The 19,732-nt window shown below is 38.1% G+C and overlaps 2 protein-coding genes, 1 long non-coding RNA gene and 4 pseudogenes across 3 annotated transcripts; all 7 read right to left on the bottom strand.

Moving 5' to 3' along the window:
* Nucleotides 1–18: 18 nt before the first annotated feature.
* On the bottom strand, nucleotides 19–2,239 carry LOC125582017 (annotated as a pseudogene).
* A 2,231-nt stretch (nucleotides 2,240–4,470) lies between these two features.
* Nucleotides 4,471–6,659, bottom strand: LOC106382724 (calcium-dependent protein kinase 12-like). The gene is made up of 6 exons (XM_048749252.1): nucleotides 6,119–6,659; nucleotides 5,523–5,666; nucleotides 5,289–5,441; nucleotides 4,935–5,218; nucleotides 4,627–4,851; nucleotides 4,471–4,554 (listed from the first exon to the last, which is right to left on the bottom strand). The coding sequence occupies exons 1-6, from the start codon at nucleotides 6,645–6,647 to the stop codon at nucleotides 4,471–4,473; spliced, it is 1,419 nt and encodes a 472-aa protein (XP_048605209.1). The 5' UTR covers nucleotides 6,648–6,659.
* Nucleotides 6,660–8,317: 1,658 nt separating this feature from the next.
* On the bottom strand, nucleotides 8,318–11,112 carry LOC125582015 (annotated as a pseudogene).
* On the bottom strand, nucleotides 10,804–11,842 carry LOC125582512 (annotated as a pseudogene).
* Nucleotides 11,843–12,790: 948 nt separating this feature from the next.
* LOC125582511 (protein DYAD-like) lies at nucleotides 12,791–14,888 on the bottom strand. Its single transcript, XM_048749251.1, has 6 exons — nucleotides 14,530–14,888; nucleotides 14,137–14,194; nucleotides 13,961–14,044; nucleotides 13,572–13,864; nucleotides 13,376–13,481; nucleotides 12,791–13,176 (listed from the first exon to the last, which is right to left on the bottom strand). The coding sequence occupies exons 1-6, from the start codon at nucleotides 14,886–14,888 to the stop codon at nucleotides 13,087–13,089; spliced, it is 990 nt and encodes a 329-aa protein (XP_048605208.1). The 3' UTR covers nucleotides 12,791–13,086.
* Nucleotides 14,889–15,130: 242 nt separating this feature from the next.
* LOC125582016 lies at nucleotides 15,131–15,500 on the bottom strand. The gene is made up of 2 exons (XR_007319833.1): nucleotides 15,456–15,500; nucleotides 15,131–15,330 (listed from the first exon to the last, which is right to left on the bottom strand). It is a non-coding gene; the product is annotated as an uncharacterized LOC125582016 (long non-coding RNA).
* A 417-nt stretch (nucleotides 15,501–15,917) lies between these two features.
* LOC125582510 overlaps nucleotides 15,918–19,732 on the bottom strand; it is a 4,535-nt pseudogene continuing 720 nt past the window's right edge.

The following is a 19,732-nucleotide window of genomic DNA, read 5'->3' as shown; positions in this document are numbered from 1 at the left end:
GGTAAGATCAAAGTTTGATAATGGTAAGAGTCATAATTGTTTTTAATTGAAAAGAAAACTGGTTTTAAAACAGAAACAGAAAGTTCAATCAAGAAAAAATCAGTAAAATGCAAAGTTTAACTCAGTTCATTAGACTCATCAGGAAGCGGATTCTCAAAGTTGAGAGTGTTCCTCATTGTTCTCCTACTGATTCCAACATTGTCATTGCCTTTCCTCATCATTGCCACAAACTCTCCATAGTTTATTTGTCCATCCTACAAAAGAAGCAAACACCATTAACATTCCTCTTAGCTTCTTTGGAAGGAAACAGTTAAAATGATCTTATGAAACTACTTACATTGTCATGATCAATGTCTTTGATCATTTCATCAAGATGTGAATCTTTGATACCAAACTGCTTCCAAGCCTGTTGGAGTTCGTCCATAGTGATGCAACCACTCGAATCTTTGTCGAAGAAGGAAAACGCATTCACTAGATTCTCCTCTCTCTCCAGCTTGTTCAAGTGGATTGTTGCAGCCAAAAACTCTCCATAGTCTATCGTCCCACTCTCATCAACATCAGCCTAATAACAAACACACAACACATCATAAGATGATACTTAGTGAAAGTTTATAGTAAGAAAAGAGTAGTTAGTTACTGCTTCCAAGAGTTCTTTGATCTCTGACTCCACAAGCTCTGATCCAACACGTCTGACACTGTCTTTCAACTCTTCAAACGTAATGGTTCCACTGTTGTCAGTGTCTATCATCTTGAACAGTTCTTTGAGCCCACCGATCTCTTCCTCAGATAGTCTTTCTGCAACTACGCGTAAAGCCGTCTTCTTGAGTTTGTTCATTGCAGAGAACCTTTTCAGGCGAGACACAACTGCAAAGTCCAGTGGTTTATCTGGAGCAACAGTATCATCCACAATCCAAGGGTGACCTGACAAAATAAAAACATATGAATCACACACTAGCAAGAATATACACCATCCTTAACAGTGTAGACTCAAAAGGCAAGTGCTGCTTACACAAGACTTGATGAGCAGTTAGCCTTTTCTGTGGATTGCTCTCAAGCATCTTCCCTATAAGATCCTTGGCACTCTCTGAAATGCTAGGCCAAGGACTGGTCTCAAACTCCACCTTACCCTGTCTAATCTTTCTGAAGATCCCATATTTAGTTCCTGGATACAAAATAGGACACACATGACATGAGAGAGTCCCTCCCAACATGAATCAAACCTAGTAACGGTAACGCTGCAATTATACATATCTCTAGTGTGGAAGAAAGAATCTAACCAGCATTGAAAGGAGGGAAACCACATAATAGAATGTAGAGGATAACTCCAGCACTCCACACGTCACATTCACGACCGTAATGCCTATTTAAACCTCAGGTGCCACATAGTATGCACTTCCAACAAGGTCTGTAAACGTTGCACCTGACAGAAAAACAAGAAACATAGATTTGAGTGGACAAAACACACAAGCAAGGGTTCAATGAAACAGTATCCGACAACACAATCGTAGACATAGCCGGTCCTGAACATAGGCTATTAAACTATTGGTATATAGATCCCAAAATATTAAAAAAAGTTTATATATATATAGGTTCCTAAATTTAAATTAAAAAAAAATTCTTTTTATATAAATCCTTAATAAATTGTCTATAACGGCCAAAATTAATCATAGATGAAACTAGAAATCAAAAACCAGACCTGGTTTGAAGAAAACAGAGAGGCCAAAGTCAGTAGATTTAAGAGAAGAGTCTTCATCAGTTGAAGAGAACAAGAAGTTCTCAGGCTTAAGATCTCTATGCACAACACCAAGAGAGTGACAAGCCTCAACGACGCTAACAATGGTCTTGATAACCTTAGCTGCATCTCTCTCACTGTAATGACCTTTCATCGCGATTCTATCAAACAACTCACCACCTTCACAAAGCTCCATCACAAGGTGGACGCTGGTATCATCCTCGTACGTTTCTTGTATCCTGACAACGTTGGGGTATTCAGACAAGTGATGCATTATCTGGATCTCCCTCAAAACGTCGTAGTCGTAGTCTTCTTGGCAAAGGAGCTTCCTCTTGGGGATGGTTTTGCAGGCAAGCTTTTGACCAGTTTCCTTGTGGGTGCAGAGGGAAGTGGTTCCATACTGTCCTTGTCCGAGGAAACGACCAAGAACGTAGTCGTCTCTCAGGTTCTTGGTCTTGTAAGGGAGAACCATCTGGTTCTTGATTCGCTGGCCATAGTTTTCAGAGTCTTGACTTGTTCTTGGAAAAGATGAAGAAAACACATGAGGAAAGAAACTGAAGAGAGGGAATTTAACACAACTTTTATTGAATTAGCTTCCCATTTGAGTTTTTTTCTTTTCTTTTCACATTAAATGAATAATGAATGGCAAGTTATTAATTACTTGACTTGGTTGTTTTAGTTGAATAAGTTGTCAGCTAGTAATTATTAGCTGTTACAGATATATATGAATTAATTGAACATTTCATTGACCAAAAACATTAAGTTAATATTTTTATATATAATGTGCAATGAGCATGGTGAGTTGTAGACCATCTCCAATCACACTCTATAATTTCCTCTATATTTCACTCTAAAATAGAGTAACTCTATTATAGAGTTGAATTTGCTCCAATGGTTCACTCTATAATAGAGTTACTCTATAATAGAGTGAAATATAGAGTATTCTTGTTTTTTCACTCTATATTTAGAGTAAAAAAATATGATTACTCTATATTTCACTCTATTATAGAGTAACTCTATTATAGAGTGAACCATTGGAGCAAATTTAACTCTATAATAGAGTTACTCTATTTTAGTGTAAATTATAGAGGAAAAAATAGAGTGCCTTTGGAGATGCTCTAAGATATAGAACATACAACATGATAATGGCAAAAACATGGTCAGATGATCTCATTTCATGATATCAGATTTGCCTGTTTTATTTTAAACTTGAGTTTCATATGATAAAAATATAAATTATATAGTTTCAGCACGTTGTGTGTTTTCTTCAAAATAATTGATATGACTTTGGATGCAACACAGAAACTTGTTGAACATTCTCTAATTACAGAAAACAATTAACATATAAGAAGTTGATCAGAGAAAAAGAAGAAACAACTGCTTTGATTGGTGACATGCATTAGCCATGATTTAGTTTGAGTTATAATATAACTCAAAATATTACCACCATTCATGAAGTAGAATCATTTTTTTGAGTATTATGTGTTATAATTGACATACAATTTTGAGTTACATCTTTTGTAAGTTGATAACTCAAACACTTATTCAACATCAAAGAAAATTCCATGTATTCATTTTTTGAGTTAATAGTTTATAAGAATTTTTTTTTTAATTAAAATCCCCACTTCCACGTTACTTTAAGATTATGTCCCATGTTTCTTTTTTTTAATGTAAAAATTCTAAAAACAAAAAAAAACAACTATTTGTTTGTTAGAAAAATTATGCATAAACTTCTTCTTATTGAATTTGTCTTGTTTGTCTAATAAGTAGTCCCTTAATTTTTTTATGTACGTTAATTGCTTTAAAAATATTTTACTATTTATTTATTATTTGTTATGATTTTTATTTTTATTTAAATTTTTATTTATTAATTTTATAATTATTGACTATATTTTATTATTATTATTATTATTTATTATATTATTTTATTATTATTATTATTATTATTTTATTATTTTTTATTATTATTTATTATTCTATTTTATTTTCATTCATTTATAATTTAATTACATCATCATTTATGCATTATAGTACATTATTTGAATTGTTTTATCACTTTTTTTTTATTTTTATTTCAAATTAAAATTTTTTATTTTATTTTTTTATTAAACGAAATTGTCCATAACTTTCTGTCTTTTGGTAACTAAGTTTTTTTACAAAAAATATTTGTATATAATATAAGATACCATTTGTTATAGTATATACATATATTTATGTATATTTTTTAATTAATTATTTTTAAAATTTAATTTTAGTTTTTCTCTAGTTTATTTTAGCAATTTATAATAAATATATATTATTACAGATATTCATATTTTTAAAACATACTTCAACTATACATCAAAAACTTTAACTGTCAATTATTTTAAAATATATAATAAATTTTTACAACAAACAATACATAAATCTACGGTTTATAACTACATAATTTTTACTGTGAGTTAAATCGAATTAAAACTTTATTGTACATTACATACACTTAATTAAAACAACATAATACCACTTTGTAAAGTTAAACGCATAAATTCCATGTAAACTGCTTTGGTAAAGTTATTAATGTCACACATGTCAAGACACACATTATATTAAGGCCACATACCATTTTGTACCAGAGAGCTAAACCTCTGAGAACAATGTTTGATAACTGTTTAAGAGCTTGATACTCATTTTTATTTATTAAAACATACTGCTTTTAATTGAACAGAAAGTATTCAGAAAATTCCAGAGTTGAATGTTCCTCATTGTGCCCCTGCTGCTATCCCATCACTGCCACCATTGCCTTTTCTCATCATTGCCACAAATTCTCCATATTCTATTCCATCCTACAAAACAAGCAAACACCATCAAACTTTGACTTAGCTCCTTCACTAGGAAACAGTGAATATCACTTACACTGTCTTGGTCGCGATGTCTTTGATCATTTTATCCAGATTCGAATCTTTTATCCCAAACTGCTTCCAAGCCTGTTGGAGTTCATCAACAGTGATGCAACCACTTGCATCTTTATCAAAGAAAGAGAATGCAGCTACTAGATTCTCCTCTCTTTCCAGCTTGTTCAAGTGGATTGTTGCAGCCAAGAACTCTCCATAGTCTATCGTTCCACTCTCATCAACATCAGCCTAATAACAAACACACACACACATCATAAGATGATGTTGGATAAAACTTAAGAAGAATAGTGAAAGTTAAGTTGCTAGTTTACAGCTTGCAAGAGTTCTTGGATCTCTGATTCCACAAGCTCTGACCCAACACATCTGACACTGTCTTTCAACTCTTCAAACGTGATGGTTCCACTGTTGTCTGTATCTATCATCTTGAACAGTTCTTTGAGCCCACCAATTTCTTCCTCAGATAGTCTCTCTGCAACTACGCGTAAAGCCATCTTCTTAAGTTTGTTCATTGCAGAGAACCTTTTCAAGCGGGACACTACTGCAAAGCCCAATGGTTTATCTGGAGCAACCGTATCATCCACAATCCAAGGGTGACCTGACAAAACAAGACAACTTCAATCACACGTTAGCAAGAATCTATATTAAGCTCATATAAGTAAGCTTACACAAGACTTGATGAGCAGTTAGCCTTCTCTTTGGATCACTCTCAAGCATCTTCTTTATAAGATCCTTGGCACTCTCTGAGATGCTAGGCCAAGGATCGGTCTCAAAGTCCAGCTTTCCCTGTAGAATCTTTCTAAAGATCCCACGTTCAGTTCCTGGATACAAATTAGGACAAATGAGACGAGAGAGACTGAAACGCTGCAATATAAAGACAAAAGAGAAAGAAAGAATCTAACCAGCATTGAAAGGAGGAAAACCACATAATAGAATGTAAAGGATAACTCCAGCGCTCCATACGTCACATTCACGGCCGTAATGCCTACGTAAAACTTCAGGTGCCACATAGTATGCACTTCCAACAAGTTTGGAAAACGTTGCACCTGACAAAAAAACAAAGAAACAAACATTAGCATTTAAAACATGGGTCTTTAAGCAAGGGTTCAATGAAACAGTGTCACAAACACACAATCATGGAGAGAAAGAAAAAGAATATGTAAAGGTCATAGAGGGAAGAATCAGGCCGGCTAAATAGTGTCATAGGCCCTGGACAAAAAAAAAATTTAATTTCTAAAATAATATTCTTTTTTACAAAATCCGATAGATATTTGTTGTTTTTTAATATCAGAAGTATTTTTTAAAATAAAACTGAGTTAAACAAAAAAGTACTTTCATATAAAAAAGGTTTTTCTTCTTATTTTAATATAAAATACATGTATTTAACAAAAATAGAACCGTTATCTATTAAGAAATAGGGGGACAACTGATTGGACGACGAAGAGGCGCACAGCTTGTCCCCCTATCTAAGCGGGCATGGGAAGAATCAAAACCAGACCTGGTTTGCAGAAAACAGAGAGACCAAAGTCGATAGATTTAATTGAAGCGTCTTCATCACGAGAAGAGAACAAGAAGTTCTCAGGCTTAAGGTCTCTATGCATAACACCAAGAGAGTGACAAGCTTCGACGACCGAAACAATGGTCTTGGTGAGCTTAGCTGCTTCTCTCTCACTGTGATGATCTTTCTTGGCGATTCTATCGAACAACTCACCACCTTCACAAAGCTCCATCACAAGGTGCACGCTAGTAGCATCCTCGTACGTGCTGTGTATCCGGACAACGTTTGGGTTTTCAGACAAGTGATGCATTATCTGGATCTCCCTCAAAACGCGGTCGAAATGTTCTTGACGAAGAAGCTTCCTTTTGGGTATGGATTTGCAGGCAAGCTTTTGACCAGTTTCCTTATGGTTACAGAGGAAAGTGGTTCCATACTGTCCTTGTCCGAGCACACGACCAAGAAGGTAATCGTCTTTCAAGTTCTTGGTCTTGTAAGGTAGAACCCATCTGGTTCTTGACTCGCTGGCCATAGTTTTGCGAGTCTGACAGAGAGGAAAAAGAAAATAATAAGGAAAGAAACTGACTTGAAGGTATTGAAGAGAGACAAGTGAAGAACACTTTTATTGGGCAGACAAATGATAATATAATCAAATAGTAATCATTAGGTGTTACAGATATTTTCATTGACCAACAAAATCAAGTTAATATTTTTTATGTATAGTAGGTATCTACGTATTCGCTTCCTAGGACACTAGATAATGGAAAAACGTGTTCACATGGTCTCATTTCATGCCATAACACTTCCTGTTTCACCCAAACTTGAATAAAAGATATGCTAAAAGTATAAATTATATATTTTAGACACGTTGTGTATCTTCTTCAAAATAATTGATATGACATTTGATGTACGCTTAAACCTTGTTCGGCGAGGCTGTGAGGGACGACCACTTTGGACTAAAAGAAGCTCAACTCTTGATCATGTGGATTACTTGCCCCATTATCGTTTCTGGTTCATACCCGCCTATTCAAGATGGAAAAGAGTAATATATCAGAGTTTTGAAAAAAGTTTTTAAACAGTAAACTTTAAACTCTAAACACTAAAACCTGAATCATAAACCTTAAATTTTAAACCGAAAACACTAAAGCATAAGCAACAAAATACCAAACCTTAAGTAGAAAATACCTTTTTTCAATCTTTCCATGACATCGTTTTCATAAGCTTGATAACCATCACCAACTATGTTCCTCTGTGGTTCTGCTTCTGCAGATTTTTGGCGGTCACAAAATCGGTTTGTGCTCTCTGTAGCGGTACAACCAGCAATGGATTAGAGAGATCACCACACAATGTTCTCGTCACTGCTACCTACAAGAGAGAGAAAAAAAAGAAATAATCCACCATTTGACTTTTGACATAACACCAAGTTAATACTCACAGCTTCATCTTTTGTAGCCATTACAATAAGAGCAGAGCATTTCTCTATGGTACTCCTGATGACAACATCTTCAAACCCCACCAAACTTTTCAAACACTTCTCTCTGAGCCTTCCCGCTGTATAACCTTCACCAAATCAAGAAACCTTCAACACTCTCTCCTTATCAAGCTGAACACTAGCACCAGCTCCAGATCCACTTGGGATCATCTTGGCGTTTATGTAAGTTCAAGGCTTTCAACTTGAATGCTTTTGACATCTCTTTCTCGCTGAGCTTCAGAGCTTCCTCTCCAGAGGATAATATATAATGATCCACAAAACCCTCCATCTCTCTCTCTCTCTATCCTCTTCTTCTATGCAATTAAACCTAGCCACCAATCAAATATTGTAAACTTGAATAATCTAAAAACCGTAGGATATGTTAAAGAGACCTTGCTAATCTTAGTGAAGCTTTTTCTCAATTTCAGAGCAGTTTATTCAAAAAGACTAATTATTAACTAATCTTAAACATGGGAGTTGATAGAAGAAGCTTGACCACTGGTAATGAAGAAGACTAAACAAATCTTTTCTCCCTCTCTCTAAATCTAAACAGGTTTCAAGACTCTTTTAAGTTATTGTTTCTTAATTTCTTTTTGTTTTCACTTTTAAAAACTGTTTTGGTAAAGTTATTAAATTCAACATTTCAAGACATTATATTAAGTCCAAACATTTTGTAACAGAGAACCTCCGATAACTGGTAAAAAGAACTAGCATGATCAAATGTTTAATGACTATTAAGAGCTTGATTCCAATTACACTGGTCAGAATTGGTTTTATTGAAACACAACGGGTTCAAAACAGAAAGTTCTATCAAGAAACTTTCAGTAAAATGAAAAGTTTAGTCATTCACTCAGGAATGAAGATTCTCAAAGTTAAGAGTGTTCCTCATTGTTCTCCGGCTGATCCCAACATTGCCATTTCCTTTCCTCATCATTGCCACAAACTCTCCATAGTTTATTTGTCCATCCTACAAGAATCAAACACCATTAAACTTCCTCTCAGCTACTTCACAAGGAAACAGTAAAAGATCTCTTACATTGTCTTGGTCGATGTCTTTGATCATTTTATCAAGATGTGAATCTTTTATACCAAACTGCTTCCAAGCCTGTTGGAGTTCTTCCAGAGTGATGCAGCCACATGAATCTTTGTCAAAGAAAGAGAATGCAGCCACTAGATTCTCCTCTCTCTCCAGCTTGTTCAAGTGGATTGTTGCAGCCAAAAACTCTCCATAGTCAATTGTTCCACTCTCATCAACATCAGCCTGACACACACACACACACACACACACAATCATAAGATGATGACTTGGTGAAAGTTAATAGTAAGAAGAGAGTAGCTAGTTACTGCTTGCAAGAGTTCTTGGATCTCTGATTCCACAAGCTCTGACCCAACACGTCTGATACAATCTTTCAACTCTTCAAAGGTGATGGTCCCACTGTTGTCTCTGTCTATCATCTTGAACAGTTCTTTCAACCCACCGATTTCTTCCTCAGAGAGTTTCTCTGCAACTACGCGTAAAGCCATCTTCTTAAGTTTGTTCATTGCAGAGAACCTTTTCAGGCGGGAACTAAACTACTGCGAAGTCCAATGGTTTATCTGGAGCAACCGTATCATCCACAATCCAAGGGTGACCTGAGAATATAAGAACACATGAATCACCACTAGTATACATCATCTTTAGCAGTCTAAACCCAAAAAGCAAGAGAGCTTACACAAGACTTGATGAGCAGTTAGTCTTTTCTTTGGATCGCTCTCCAGCATTTTCATTGTAAGATCCTTGGCACTGTCTGAAATGCTAGGCCAAGGATCGGTCTCAAAGTCCAGCTTTCCCTGTAGAATCTCTCTAAAGATCCCATTATCAGTTCCTGGATACAAATTAGACACATGAGATGCGAGAGTGAACACGCTGCGATTATACATATCTTTAAAGAGAAAGAAGGAATCTGACCAGCATCGAAAGGAGCAAAACCACATAACAGAACGTAGAGGATAACTCCAGCGCTCCATACGTCACATTCACGGCCGTAATGCTTAAGTAAGACTTCAGGTGCCACATAGTATGCACTCCCAACAAGTTCTGAAAACGTTGTGCCTGACAAAAACAAAAAAACTCACAGTCACAACAAGTTCTTTAAGCAAGGGTTCAATGAAACAGTGTCCAGCAACACAATCATGCACGAAACCAGAGAAGGAGAAGGATGTGCGAAGGAGGAAAGAATCAAAATCAGACCTGGTTCGCAGAAAACAGAGACGCCAAAGTCAGTAGATTTAAGAGAAGCATCTTCATCAGAAGAAGAAAACAAGAAGTTCTCAGGCTTAAGATCTCTATGCATAACACCAAGAGAGTGACAAGCCTCACGACGCTAACAATAGTCTTGATAACCTTAGCTGCATCTCTCTCACTGTAATGACCTTTCTCCGCGATTCTATCAAACAACTCACCACCTTCGCAAAGCTCCATCACAAGGTGAACACTAGTATCATCCTCGTACGTTTCTTGTATCCTGACAACGTTGGGGTATTCAGACAAGTGATGCATTATCTGGATCTCCCTCAAACCTGGTCGCAATCTTCTTGACAAAGGAGCGCCCTTTTAGGTATGGATTTGCAGGCAAGCTTTTGACCAGTCTCCTTATGGGAACAGAGGAAAGTGGTTCCAAACTGTCCTTGTCCCAGCACACGACCAAGAAAGTAATCGTCTTTCAGGTTCTTGGTCTGGTAAGGTAGAACCCATCTGGTTCTTGACTCGCTGGCCATAGTTTGAGAGTCTGACATTTCCTTTAAGCAGAGGAAGAAGAAGATAATGAGGAAAGAAAATGACTTCAAGGCATTGAAGAGAGGCAAGTCAAGACCACTTTTATTGAGCAAATGAAAATAGTAATCATTAGCTGTAACAGATATATGAATTAATTTAACATTCCATTGACCAATAAAATCAAGTTAATATTAGGAATCTACGTGCTCGCTTCCTAGGACACTGGATAATGGCAAAACGTGTTCAGATGATCTCATTTCATGCCATAACACTTCCTGTTTCAACCAAACTTGAATAGAATATATAGAAAAACATAAAAATTATATATTTTCAACACGTTGTGTATTTTATTCAAAATAAATGATATGACATTGGATGATGGTAAAACCTTGTTCCACGAGGCTGTGAGGGACGACGACTTTGGCCTTACTTAGTTCCAGATAATGTGGATTACTTACTCCATTATCGTTTCTGGTTCATACCCGCCTATTCAACATGAAAAAGTAATATATCAGAGTTTTTGCAGAACAAGTTTCAATAAAAAACTCTAAAGTTTAAACAGTAAACACTAGACAACATGAATTTGAGTAGAAATACCTTTCTCAATCTTTCCATGACCTGGTCTTCATAAGCTTGATAACCAACACCAACTATGTTGCTCTGCGGTTCTCCAGATTTCTTGGCGATCACAAAATCGGTTTGGCCTCTCTAAAGAGGCACAACTAGCAATGGATTAGAGAGATCACCACACAATGTTCTAGTCGCTTCTACCTACAAGAGCAGAGAGAAAAAAATGAAATAATCCAACATTAGATCTTTGACACTTAACAAATAACGAGAGAAAAAGAGTTAACGATAATACTCACAGCTTCATCTTTTGTAGCCATTACAATAAGAGCAGAACGTTTCTTTTTAGTACTCCTGATGACAACATCTTCAACGCCACCAAACTTTTCAAACACTTCTCTCAGCCTCCCCACTGTATAACCTTCACCAAAGAAACCTTCAACGCTCTCTCTTTATCAAGCTGAACAAAAGCACCAGCTCCACTTCTATCTTCTTTTTTTTCCCATCAACACCACCACTCTCCGGGGTTTCAAACCCACCTCTCTTCTTCGCATACATCGCACGTATCCTATCCACCTCCTCCTTAAGCTTCCTCGCGATCCTCTCCACTTCATCATAACCCCTAGCCGCACGAGTCGGAGCAAACCAGAACGCTCCCTTTCCTCCTCTTGGAATCCACTTGAGATTTCTTCTCCTGTTTCTCACGCTGGATTCTAAGAAGCTCATCAAACAGCTTCCGTCCCTTCTCGTCTTTGAAACCTCGTAAGATGTATTGACCCTCTGAAACTTCTCGTGAGCGTCGGGATCATCATGGCGTTTTATCCGGATGCAAGACCAAAGCTTTCAACTTGTAAGCTTTCGTAACCTCTTTCTCGCTAAGCTTCAGAGCTTCCTCTCCTGAGGGTAAGCCAAGAACTATATAAGCCCTGTTCATTTGGTTGCCGCATGTTTCGGCGTCAGCGGCAGCGTCAATGATGACAGTTGTTGTTCGTTTCGCAGACGCTATCGCATATTATATCGCGACCGCAGGTTTTATCGGCGCGGCGTTCGAATGCGGCGTCAGACACAGTTTCCTGCGTCAACAAAACGAACAAGAGTTGACGCAGAATGTTGATGCTGCCGCTGATGCCGGTACCTACGGCAACCAAACGAACAGCCCTATAGTGATCCAAAAAACCCTCCTTTCTTCTATTGCACAAAACCACAAAGGAGTTATCTTTATTGCTATTAAAACATAGCCACGAATCAAAATATTAAACATAGCCACAAAGGAGCTCTAGAATTTGGAAGTTTACTTCGAGCAAGGACATTCCGAGAAATAGAGAAAGTATATCGTGCTTGAGATATCGATATACCTGAGGGATATGGAGTCGAAGAGGAGGAGGAGGAAGAATCAATCGATCGCGTGATTCGTCGTGGATTGAAGAAAATGGAACTGAACTTGCTGGGAGATTTTGAGTTTAAGCTCTTTATTAGCCTTACGACGTCGTTTATAGTCTAATGACGCCGCTTTAAAGGTTTTAAGTGGGCTTTAGGCCTAATTAGGCCCACTATTATTATTGTCAATTTAAACCACAAACCCCCCCGGTTCTGGTTAAACAATATCTTCCAATCAACTTTTAGATTTTGGAAGACTAATGAATAAAAAAAAATAAGAATGGTTTCTTGAGTCATGTTTTGTGAAACTCTCTCTCTATGCTTTTAAGTTTTAACATTTTAATGGAAACTTCTATTTTGGAGGAGGTCATTAAGCTGCTTATTGTCTTAGACTAAGCTGCTTTTTATCTTCATATGATATGAGAGAACACGAAAGGGATTAGTACCTATTTTGATCAATTAGCAGATACTAATTCAAACTTAAGTTAATCAGATAGCAGAAAGATGATGAGAAAGAAAAAATGATTACTCAAAACCTTCCTTGTTGAATAAGAGTAGTCAGAGAGAATATACAGCAACAACTACTATTAAAGCCTTGTCTCTAACTTCAATTAACACATTTAGATAAAGAGGATCACTTCTTCTACCTGTTCCTCAAACTTTCCAGAAACCTACTAATCTCTAGCTCAGTGTTTCCTTTTTACTTTGTTCAAGTTATCGCAGAAACCCTGTACAAGAAGTCTCCAAAGGGATTCTATGTAGGTGAATCTATCATTCATGTGGCCTAGTGTGATTGACTCTCTATCCCTGAAGAGCACGGACAGCGTCTGACATTTCCATTAACTGCTGCTCCGCTTTGGCTTTCCAGCTCACCAACTCTTTCAATGTTTCCTGAAACAAAAACACATGATCAGATTCTCAAATCATGACTCCTTCACATCATGTGAAGCATTGGGAAATTGCATGTAAACTAAATCAATGTGTAGTAGTGAATGAAGCAAAGGCTGTAAGAAGATGGGAGGGTGGTTGACATCTAGGCTATCAGATTTTCCTAAAATAATTATCCAAATCAATGTTTCTAATTTGTTACCTGAGACAGAATAGTTGGGTCGTCAATATCTGATCTTGGACCTGCAGTCACTGAAGAACCTGGAGTCAACTCTGCTTTGTCTTGATTGGAGCTTCTGGAATCACCTCTGGTCATACAGATAAACAAGGAAGCAAAAACATTAAACAACCATATAAAACCATAAAGCCTAACCTAGAAACAAAGCAACAGTTCTAACCTCTCCGTCCTTTGCATCTCGGAGTTGAGCACTAACTGTTCCTCAAACCACATATGATCTTGGAAAGAGCTTTTGCGAGCATTTGGTGGAAGAACATCGGTAAGGTCAGCTTCAACATCCCATGGATCAAAACCATTCACTGTGAAGTCATCCAAGTTGGTACTATGCAATAGATGTTCCCAATTATGAGGAGATTTGCTCCCATTTGCCTGCAGATTGTTCTGCGAGCTTGAAATTCCCACCAGCTGATGTTCTACTTTATCTTTCCATGAAGTTAGTTCCTTAACCATGCTCTGCAACCGAAGAAAGTAGACAAAAGCTTCACTAAGTTAAAACATCCCTAGGCAAGAAGATTCAAACAATACTGTTTACTTGTTTTGGGTCTGAACCTGTGTTGAAGTCAGTGAAGTTGAGATCTCTGCAATTTTCTTATCAGTCTCTACCTTCCACTTCATACATTCCGTGAATCGTTTCTAGAAAAAAAAATGCAAACAGAACAGTTTTGCGTCTCTAACTTCACACCATTCCTTAAGCAAACAAGCAAAAATGAATCTCAAAAGGTCACCTCATTTGCATCAGCATGATCTGGTAACTTTGGCTTGGATACAAGGTTCTTGATATCACTGCATTAGAAGCAAAGAAAATAAGATTACAAGTACACCTCCTTGACTTCAAACAAAGAAAATATTGAAAGCATAATACCTCTTCATTTTATCAATCTCTTCCCTAAGCTTTGAAGAGACAGCAGAAGATTGAGATAAAGGAGACTCATGCGCTGATCTCTTAATCTTCCATTGAGATAAAGGAATCAAATCAGTATCAGGAACTCCAGATTCACGCTTAATGTGAGCCACATCAGCCACAAGCTCCTTAAATCACTGCACACCCCCACAAAGAAAACGTCATTTCAAAACACATCTCAACTTCAAAACACAACAAACATTGCAACCATTAGTACCTCTTCATTTGATCAATTGCTTCCTTAAGATTAAAGGACGGTTCACAATCCCCAGGCTCAAGTTTAATCACACCCTGAAGCTTCCACCAAGGAGGAGGAACCCAGTTAGGATCAGGAACACCAGACTCACATTTCACCTTAAGCAAATCAGCACTCTCTAGCCAATACTGCATGGCTCCTTCGGTATTGTAACACCTCCTAAACCTATCAGCACCACCAGGTGTCACATTCCCATCGATATGCCTCAGCAAATGATCCAACAGCCCAGTATCACCGATTCTCTTTCGAGCTATGGCTCTTAACTCGCCTCGTGAGATAGGTTTCTCGAAAGAAACCCTACCTTTTAGAACATCCTCCATTGCTTGCTCCGCGGAATCAACCCTACAAAAGGTCTCGACTTTATATAAAGGGTAAGTGTGAATGATGTTAAAGGCGACGTCTTTTGTTACCTATTAGTACTCCAACGAGTGGTTCTCTGTTTCTCGAAGGTGTAGTTTTCACTCTTGACTGACTGCAACGAGAGAGTTGTTATCTAGTGATTGAGAGAGTTGTTTCTTTTCAGGACGCTTCTAGTTACATGATGAAAGCCCTCTTCTTCTTCTTCCTTCTCTAGCTTGACTGTGACAATGGCTTTGCTGGAGGAGCCTGAGGACACGTGCTTGTCCTTCTCTAACTTGACTTTGACCAAGGCGTTCCTAGAGGAGCTGTTATCTTCTCCCATCATGGTATAACGATTCAGCTTGATGGGACGAAGCTTCTTCTCAGACATCTTACATAGGCTCTAGCGATTCACATTTCAAGCTACAAGTAAAATAAGAGGGAAAGAGTCAAGTGATACCTAAATGATGCAGATGGAATAATCGCGATCTAAAATTGAAAACAGAGAAGGCTTAAATCGAGAGATTTTGAGATGAGAGAGGCGGCACCTTTAGGATCGAGGAGGAGGTGGAGAGACGAACGAACCAGACAAAGTAGAGGAAATTGAAAACAATAGCTGTCGATAGTGGTTGTTGAGGAGAGCCCTAAAACCGCTAAAATCCCTAAAAAAACTTATCTGCTTCTCCCTTTTCAGTATTTGCCGCCGTTATTGGTAATAATAAATTTTAATTTTTTTTCGTAGTGGTTTTTTACCACTAGGAAGTGAGAATAGTGTCGTTGGTCTAACAGAACCAGACGGTTTAGCACCCAAAGGTAGTGAACCAGACAGTCTAGCAAACGTGCACCTTCACACACGGGCACCATCAGAGACGTGCGTGACAACTGCGAGACAAGCAGTTGTAATAGTAACAAAAATATATAGTACTCACAGCGGAGCGGTTGCAGGCGTTTCGTCACCATTCGAAGCCACAGTATTACTCACGCTTATATAATAAGGCGAAATCAGAACGTTAGACACTAATCGTTTTGACTGGTTTCAATTTATTAGTCTAGCAGAGTAACAGGTCTCAAGTCTGATTTAATGTTTCGAAAACAGGCATACAAGTTTTCAGATCCTCTAAACAGAACTGAGAAACGAAATAAAATGGAAGCAAGGAACAAGAGGTAGAGACTAATGTAAACCCCTTACATTTTAGTTCAAGTATTTGAGAAATGTGTGCTTTCTTAGAGAGTAACCAAAAAAAAAGTTAAGAAATGAGAACAAAATGTCTTAACCAGAGAGACCTATGCTCATGTCCTCAAAGCTTCAGCAGAAACAAGATCCCAAAACCCAACATCTCTCGAGTTAAAATTGTATTGATTGTTTTACCTGAACCTATAACCCTGTCTGGCTCTTCTTTTTATACCTTCTTCTTCTTCTCCAGATTCGCAGTGACACTTCTCTGCTTATGCTTCCACGAAGGAATCTTACCAGGGAAAGCCCACCTGAGCAACCTCTCCCACGAGTAGCAGATGACGAACATTAGCAAAGCCCAGAGGAGAAGCTTATCCCTCATACCTTCAGGCAGAGGCACCAGCTTCAGCGAATCGTTTAAGTCCCTGAAGAGATCAGATGCAATCACGGTGAAGAACCCTGCTCCAGCGATGAGCGCGTAGAAGAAAGGTTTGTTTTCTCTGATACTCTGGTTAAGGGGTGTCCCATGTAGTTCACAGCGAAAGTCGCCACCTGAAGCATCATGCTCACCATGTACGACACCGTGTTCACCAGGTTAGGATGGAACGTGGCGTCTGGTTCGATGCATTCCTCGGGCATGTGTTTCTCAGCTTCCTTCACGGAGTAGATCAAGAAGGTTATGTGGACAGCGAACTGTCCAAGGAGAGAGAGGAAGAGGTACACGGAGAAGACACTCGGGTGTGGTCGCTCTGCAGAGAGGGTTTGAAGCGGTCGAGCATGGGATATGAAGAGGAAAAACGCAGCTGTTAAGACGCCGCTGATTGTTGCCTGGACATCACCGAGCTTCACACCGTCCAAGTACATAACACTTAGGACGTAAGCTGTGGCGAGACAGTTGAGACCGAGAATTTTGAACATCTGAAGAGTCGTCACAAGTGTACTACGGCCCTGTCGGATTATGTCCGTCACTGGGGCGACCGACGCGTGTTTAGCTGTGAAGGGAGATGCCATTGATGCATCCCCGAGTTTTACCACGGGAGCTGACCGGCCATCACCTTCATCACTGTTTAGTTCATCCATCATCTTCTTTAACTTTTGTCTCTGCAATTCCGCAGCAGTTAAGTGGCGGTTTTGGGGTGGGGCCTTTGCCTTTGATGATCCTTCTCCATTCTGAATTGCGGTTTTTAGCTGGTTCTGATGGTTGTTTGGGCTTTTTGACTTCGACTTTGGATCATCTTTAGACGATTCCGAGGGAGGAGTGACAGTATTCAGTAAGGCAACTCCAACATGGGCCTAGAATTGTGAACAAAAATACAATCAAAATAAAGAAAGAAAGAGAATAAAGCATATGAATCATTCGCCTGACATCTAAAAAGCTAAACCTCAATCTTCCAAATGAATTTCTATATGCGTTACCTGCTTCAATGCTCCAACGTCATTTGTCCCGTCCCCACACATCAGAGTTCCCCTTCCTACCGCTTTAAAGGTGGTTAAGATTAGCTCCTTCTGCTGTGGAGCAACTCTCGCAAAAACCTGGAAAGGAGAAATGGTAAGGAGTCAGACTCTATTACTTATAGGTATTTAGAAATAATAAATCAAGTGATTAAGATTACAAGATATGCTTACTTTAACAAATGGAATGACTCTCACAGTAGCCGATGTAGCCTGTAGCATTTCAATGCTGTCTCCTCCAATGCATAAATCATGCGTTTCAGCAAGGGTTTCGATCTCTTTGTCACTGTAAACAAAATCATGTCATCCTATCTCAGTCAGAAGCAAGAAGAAAAAAAAAGACCATGGAGACTAGTGTCACAACATATACTGCCTTGTACAAGATGAGGATACGAATTTGCATTAGTTCTACAGTAAATGTGATTAAATTGACTGCACCTGTAGGGTATGATCTCCTTCTCATCAGGTGACATCCACTTATATTCAGCTCCAGGCCTTGACTGGCTAAGAATTAAGACTGGGTTGATACAATGTGCACTTTGCTTGCAACATGACAAGCTGTCAATGCCTGATCACCAGTAATCATCACCTGAAATCATGAAAGTAGGATAGGCATCCCGTGTATCTAATTATTAAAGAAAGAATGAGCACTGTGCAAGAAAAAGACATATCAACTGAAACTCAAACTCATAGTCATTTATATCATTTGAACTGATTCTGAGATAGCTGCTTTGCAGGCAATTTGTACTGAGTGGAAAAAGAGAGGCCAACTAATACACGAGTCTGTTTGCATAATGAGAACACAGTAAATACCAAATCATGAGATGAATTCTTCAACTCTAACAGAACGGTAGCTGAATCTGATCTAATGGGGCAATTGAAGACCTGTGATGCATTATAAACCATTAGGAAACAATTTCGATACCAGACCATTTTACAATTTACAAAAATGAAGAAAGTAAAGCTTCATAAGAGTAAAATGCCATTACCGCAAACCCAGCAAAAGTAAGGTCATTCTCAACAGCATCTCGGTCCATGTCTCTAACTTCACTGGCCTGGTCAACATTACAATACACGTTAGGTAAATCTTAAAAGCTGATCAGCAGAGGCTTGCATAGTCCGGAGCTAAAAGAAGCTGGATGTTAATATTGTTAAGTACGTAAGAACTAAGAACAAACAGATAACTAACTATTTCACCATAAGACCTAAGAAAGTAAGACTTCTGACATAGTGGACTTCTATTCTCTACGTCTGTAAAGCATATCAGTGAAGTTAGAGCATGCGTAACTACCGTCATATCAGGAAGTCGTTTAAATGCAAGGGCCAGAACTCGAGATCCTTGGCGTGTGTATCTCTTATATGTTTCATATATGCTGCTGGCACATCCACAAGTCTATCTTGGATGGTCTCTGGTGCACCCTGATAAGTTAACAAGCATTCAACATTTAGATCTGGATTTACTGATAAAATTTAGCCAACGAAAATAATTTATCAAGCAGACCTTCACAAATACAAAATATTCCTGCTGAATACAAACGATAACTGACATTCTCTTCAGATGCGAAGCAAAATGGTATCTCTGCATAATCTGCACCGAGTTGCCATTTCCTCTGCAGCGGATAACATAGAACAATGAGAATCAATCTTCTTCATATGTGCACACGGCTCTTTAAACAGATTTCAAGATTAACAGAACTAGAGATTATCATACTTAGGGCGAAACCATTAAGGTGTATATGATAATAGCTTCAAAGAAAGTGATAGGTACGCAAGATTCCGAGACGCAGAATGTGAAAAATATTGAAGCAGAGCCTACCGCATTATCTCAGGTAATGTAATACTATCAGCTAACATTTTCTATGTGTACTTTAGTTCCCGTATTCCCTAGTCAACTGCTTCACAGGTAGACATCATTTTTTTTAATTTACGCTGTCCAGTCAGAATGCCTGAATATCCGTTCAATAGAACATAAAACCATGAACAAAGAAGAAGAAAACCATTATATCAATGTAGTACGCATCCTTATAGTAGCCTCTCATCTCAAATCTATGCACGGTAACCACAGTGTAAGTAGGCACCGTTTAGACAAAGTATGAGGACAATAGAATACGAGATTAATAAAAAGTACAATCAGACACCTTTTTGGCAAGGCCTTTTCATCAGATTTGTAACTCCAGTCAATTCCTTTAAGTGCAGCCT

The sequence above is a fragment of the Brassica napus genome, chromosome C2 (genome assembly GCF_020379485.1).
Source record: "Brassica napus cultivar Da-Ae chromosome C2, Da-Ae, whole genome shotgun sequence".
Classification (NCBI taxonomy): Eukaryota; Viridiplantae; Streptophyta; class Magnoliopsida; order Brassicales; family Brassicaceae; genus Brassica; species Brassica napus.
Note: the sequence above shows the minus strand (reverse complement) of the source record. Positions and strands in the feature narration are given on the sequence as shown.

What these genes read in the sequence shown, in the direction of transcription:
- LOC106382724 (XM_048749252.1), bottom strand. Translation starts at nt 6,647, where the DNA reads ATGGCCAGCGAGTCAAGAACCAGATGGGTTCTACCTTACAAGACCAAG. An exon ending in CTCTGTTTTCTGCAAACCAG is followed by an intron (nt 5,667 to 6,118) that starts GTCTGGTTTTGA and finishes TTTTTTTGTCAG; the next exon opens with GTGCAACGTTTTCCAAACTT. An exon ending in TCCAAGAACTCTTGCAAGCT is followed by an intron (nt 4,852 to 4,934) that starts GTAAACTAGCAA and finishes GTTTGTTATTAG; the next exon opens with GCTGATGTTGATGAGAGTGG.
- LOC125582511 (XM_048749251.1), bottom strand. Translation starts at nt 14,888, where the DNA reads ATGGAGGATGTTCTAAAAGGTAGGGTTTCTTTCGAGAAACCTATCTCA. An exon ending in GCAATTGATCAAATGAAGAG is followed by an intron (nt 14,195 to 14,529) that starts GTACTAATGGTT and finishes CTTCTAATGCAG; the next exon opens with TGATATCAAGAACCTTGTAT. An exon ending in ACCCAACTATTCTGTCTCAG is followed by an intron (nt 13,177 to 13,375) that starts GTAACAAATTAG and finishes TTTTTGTTTCAG; the next exon opens with GAAACATTGAAAGAGTTGGT.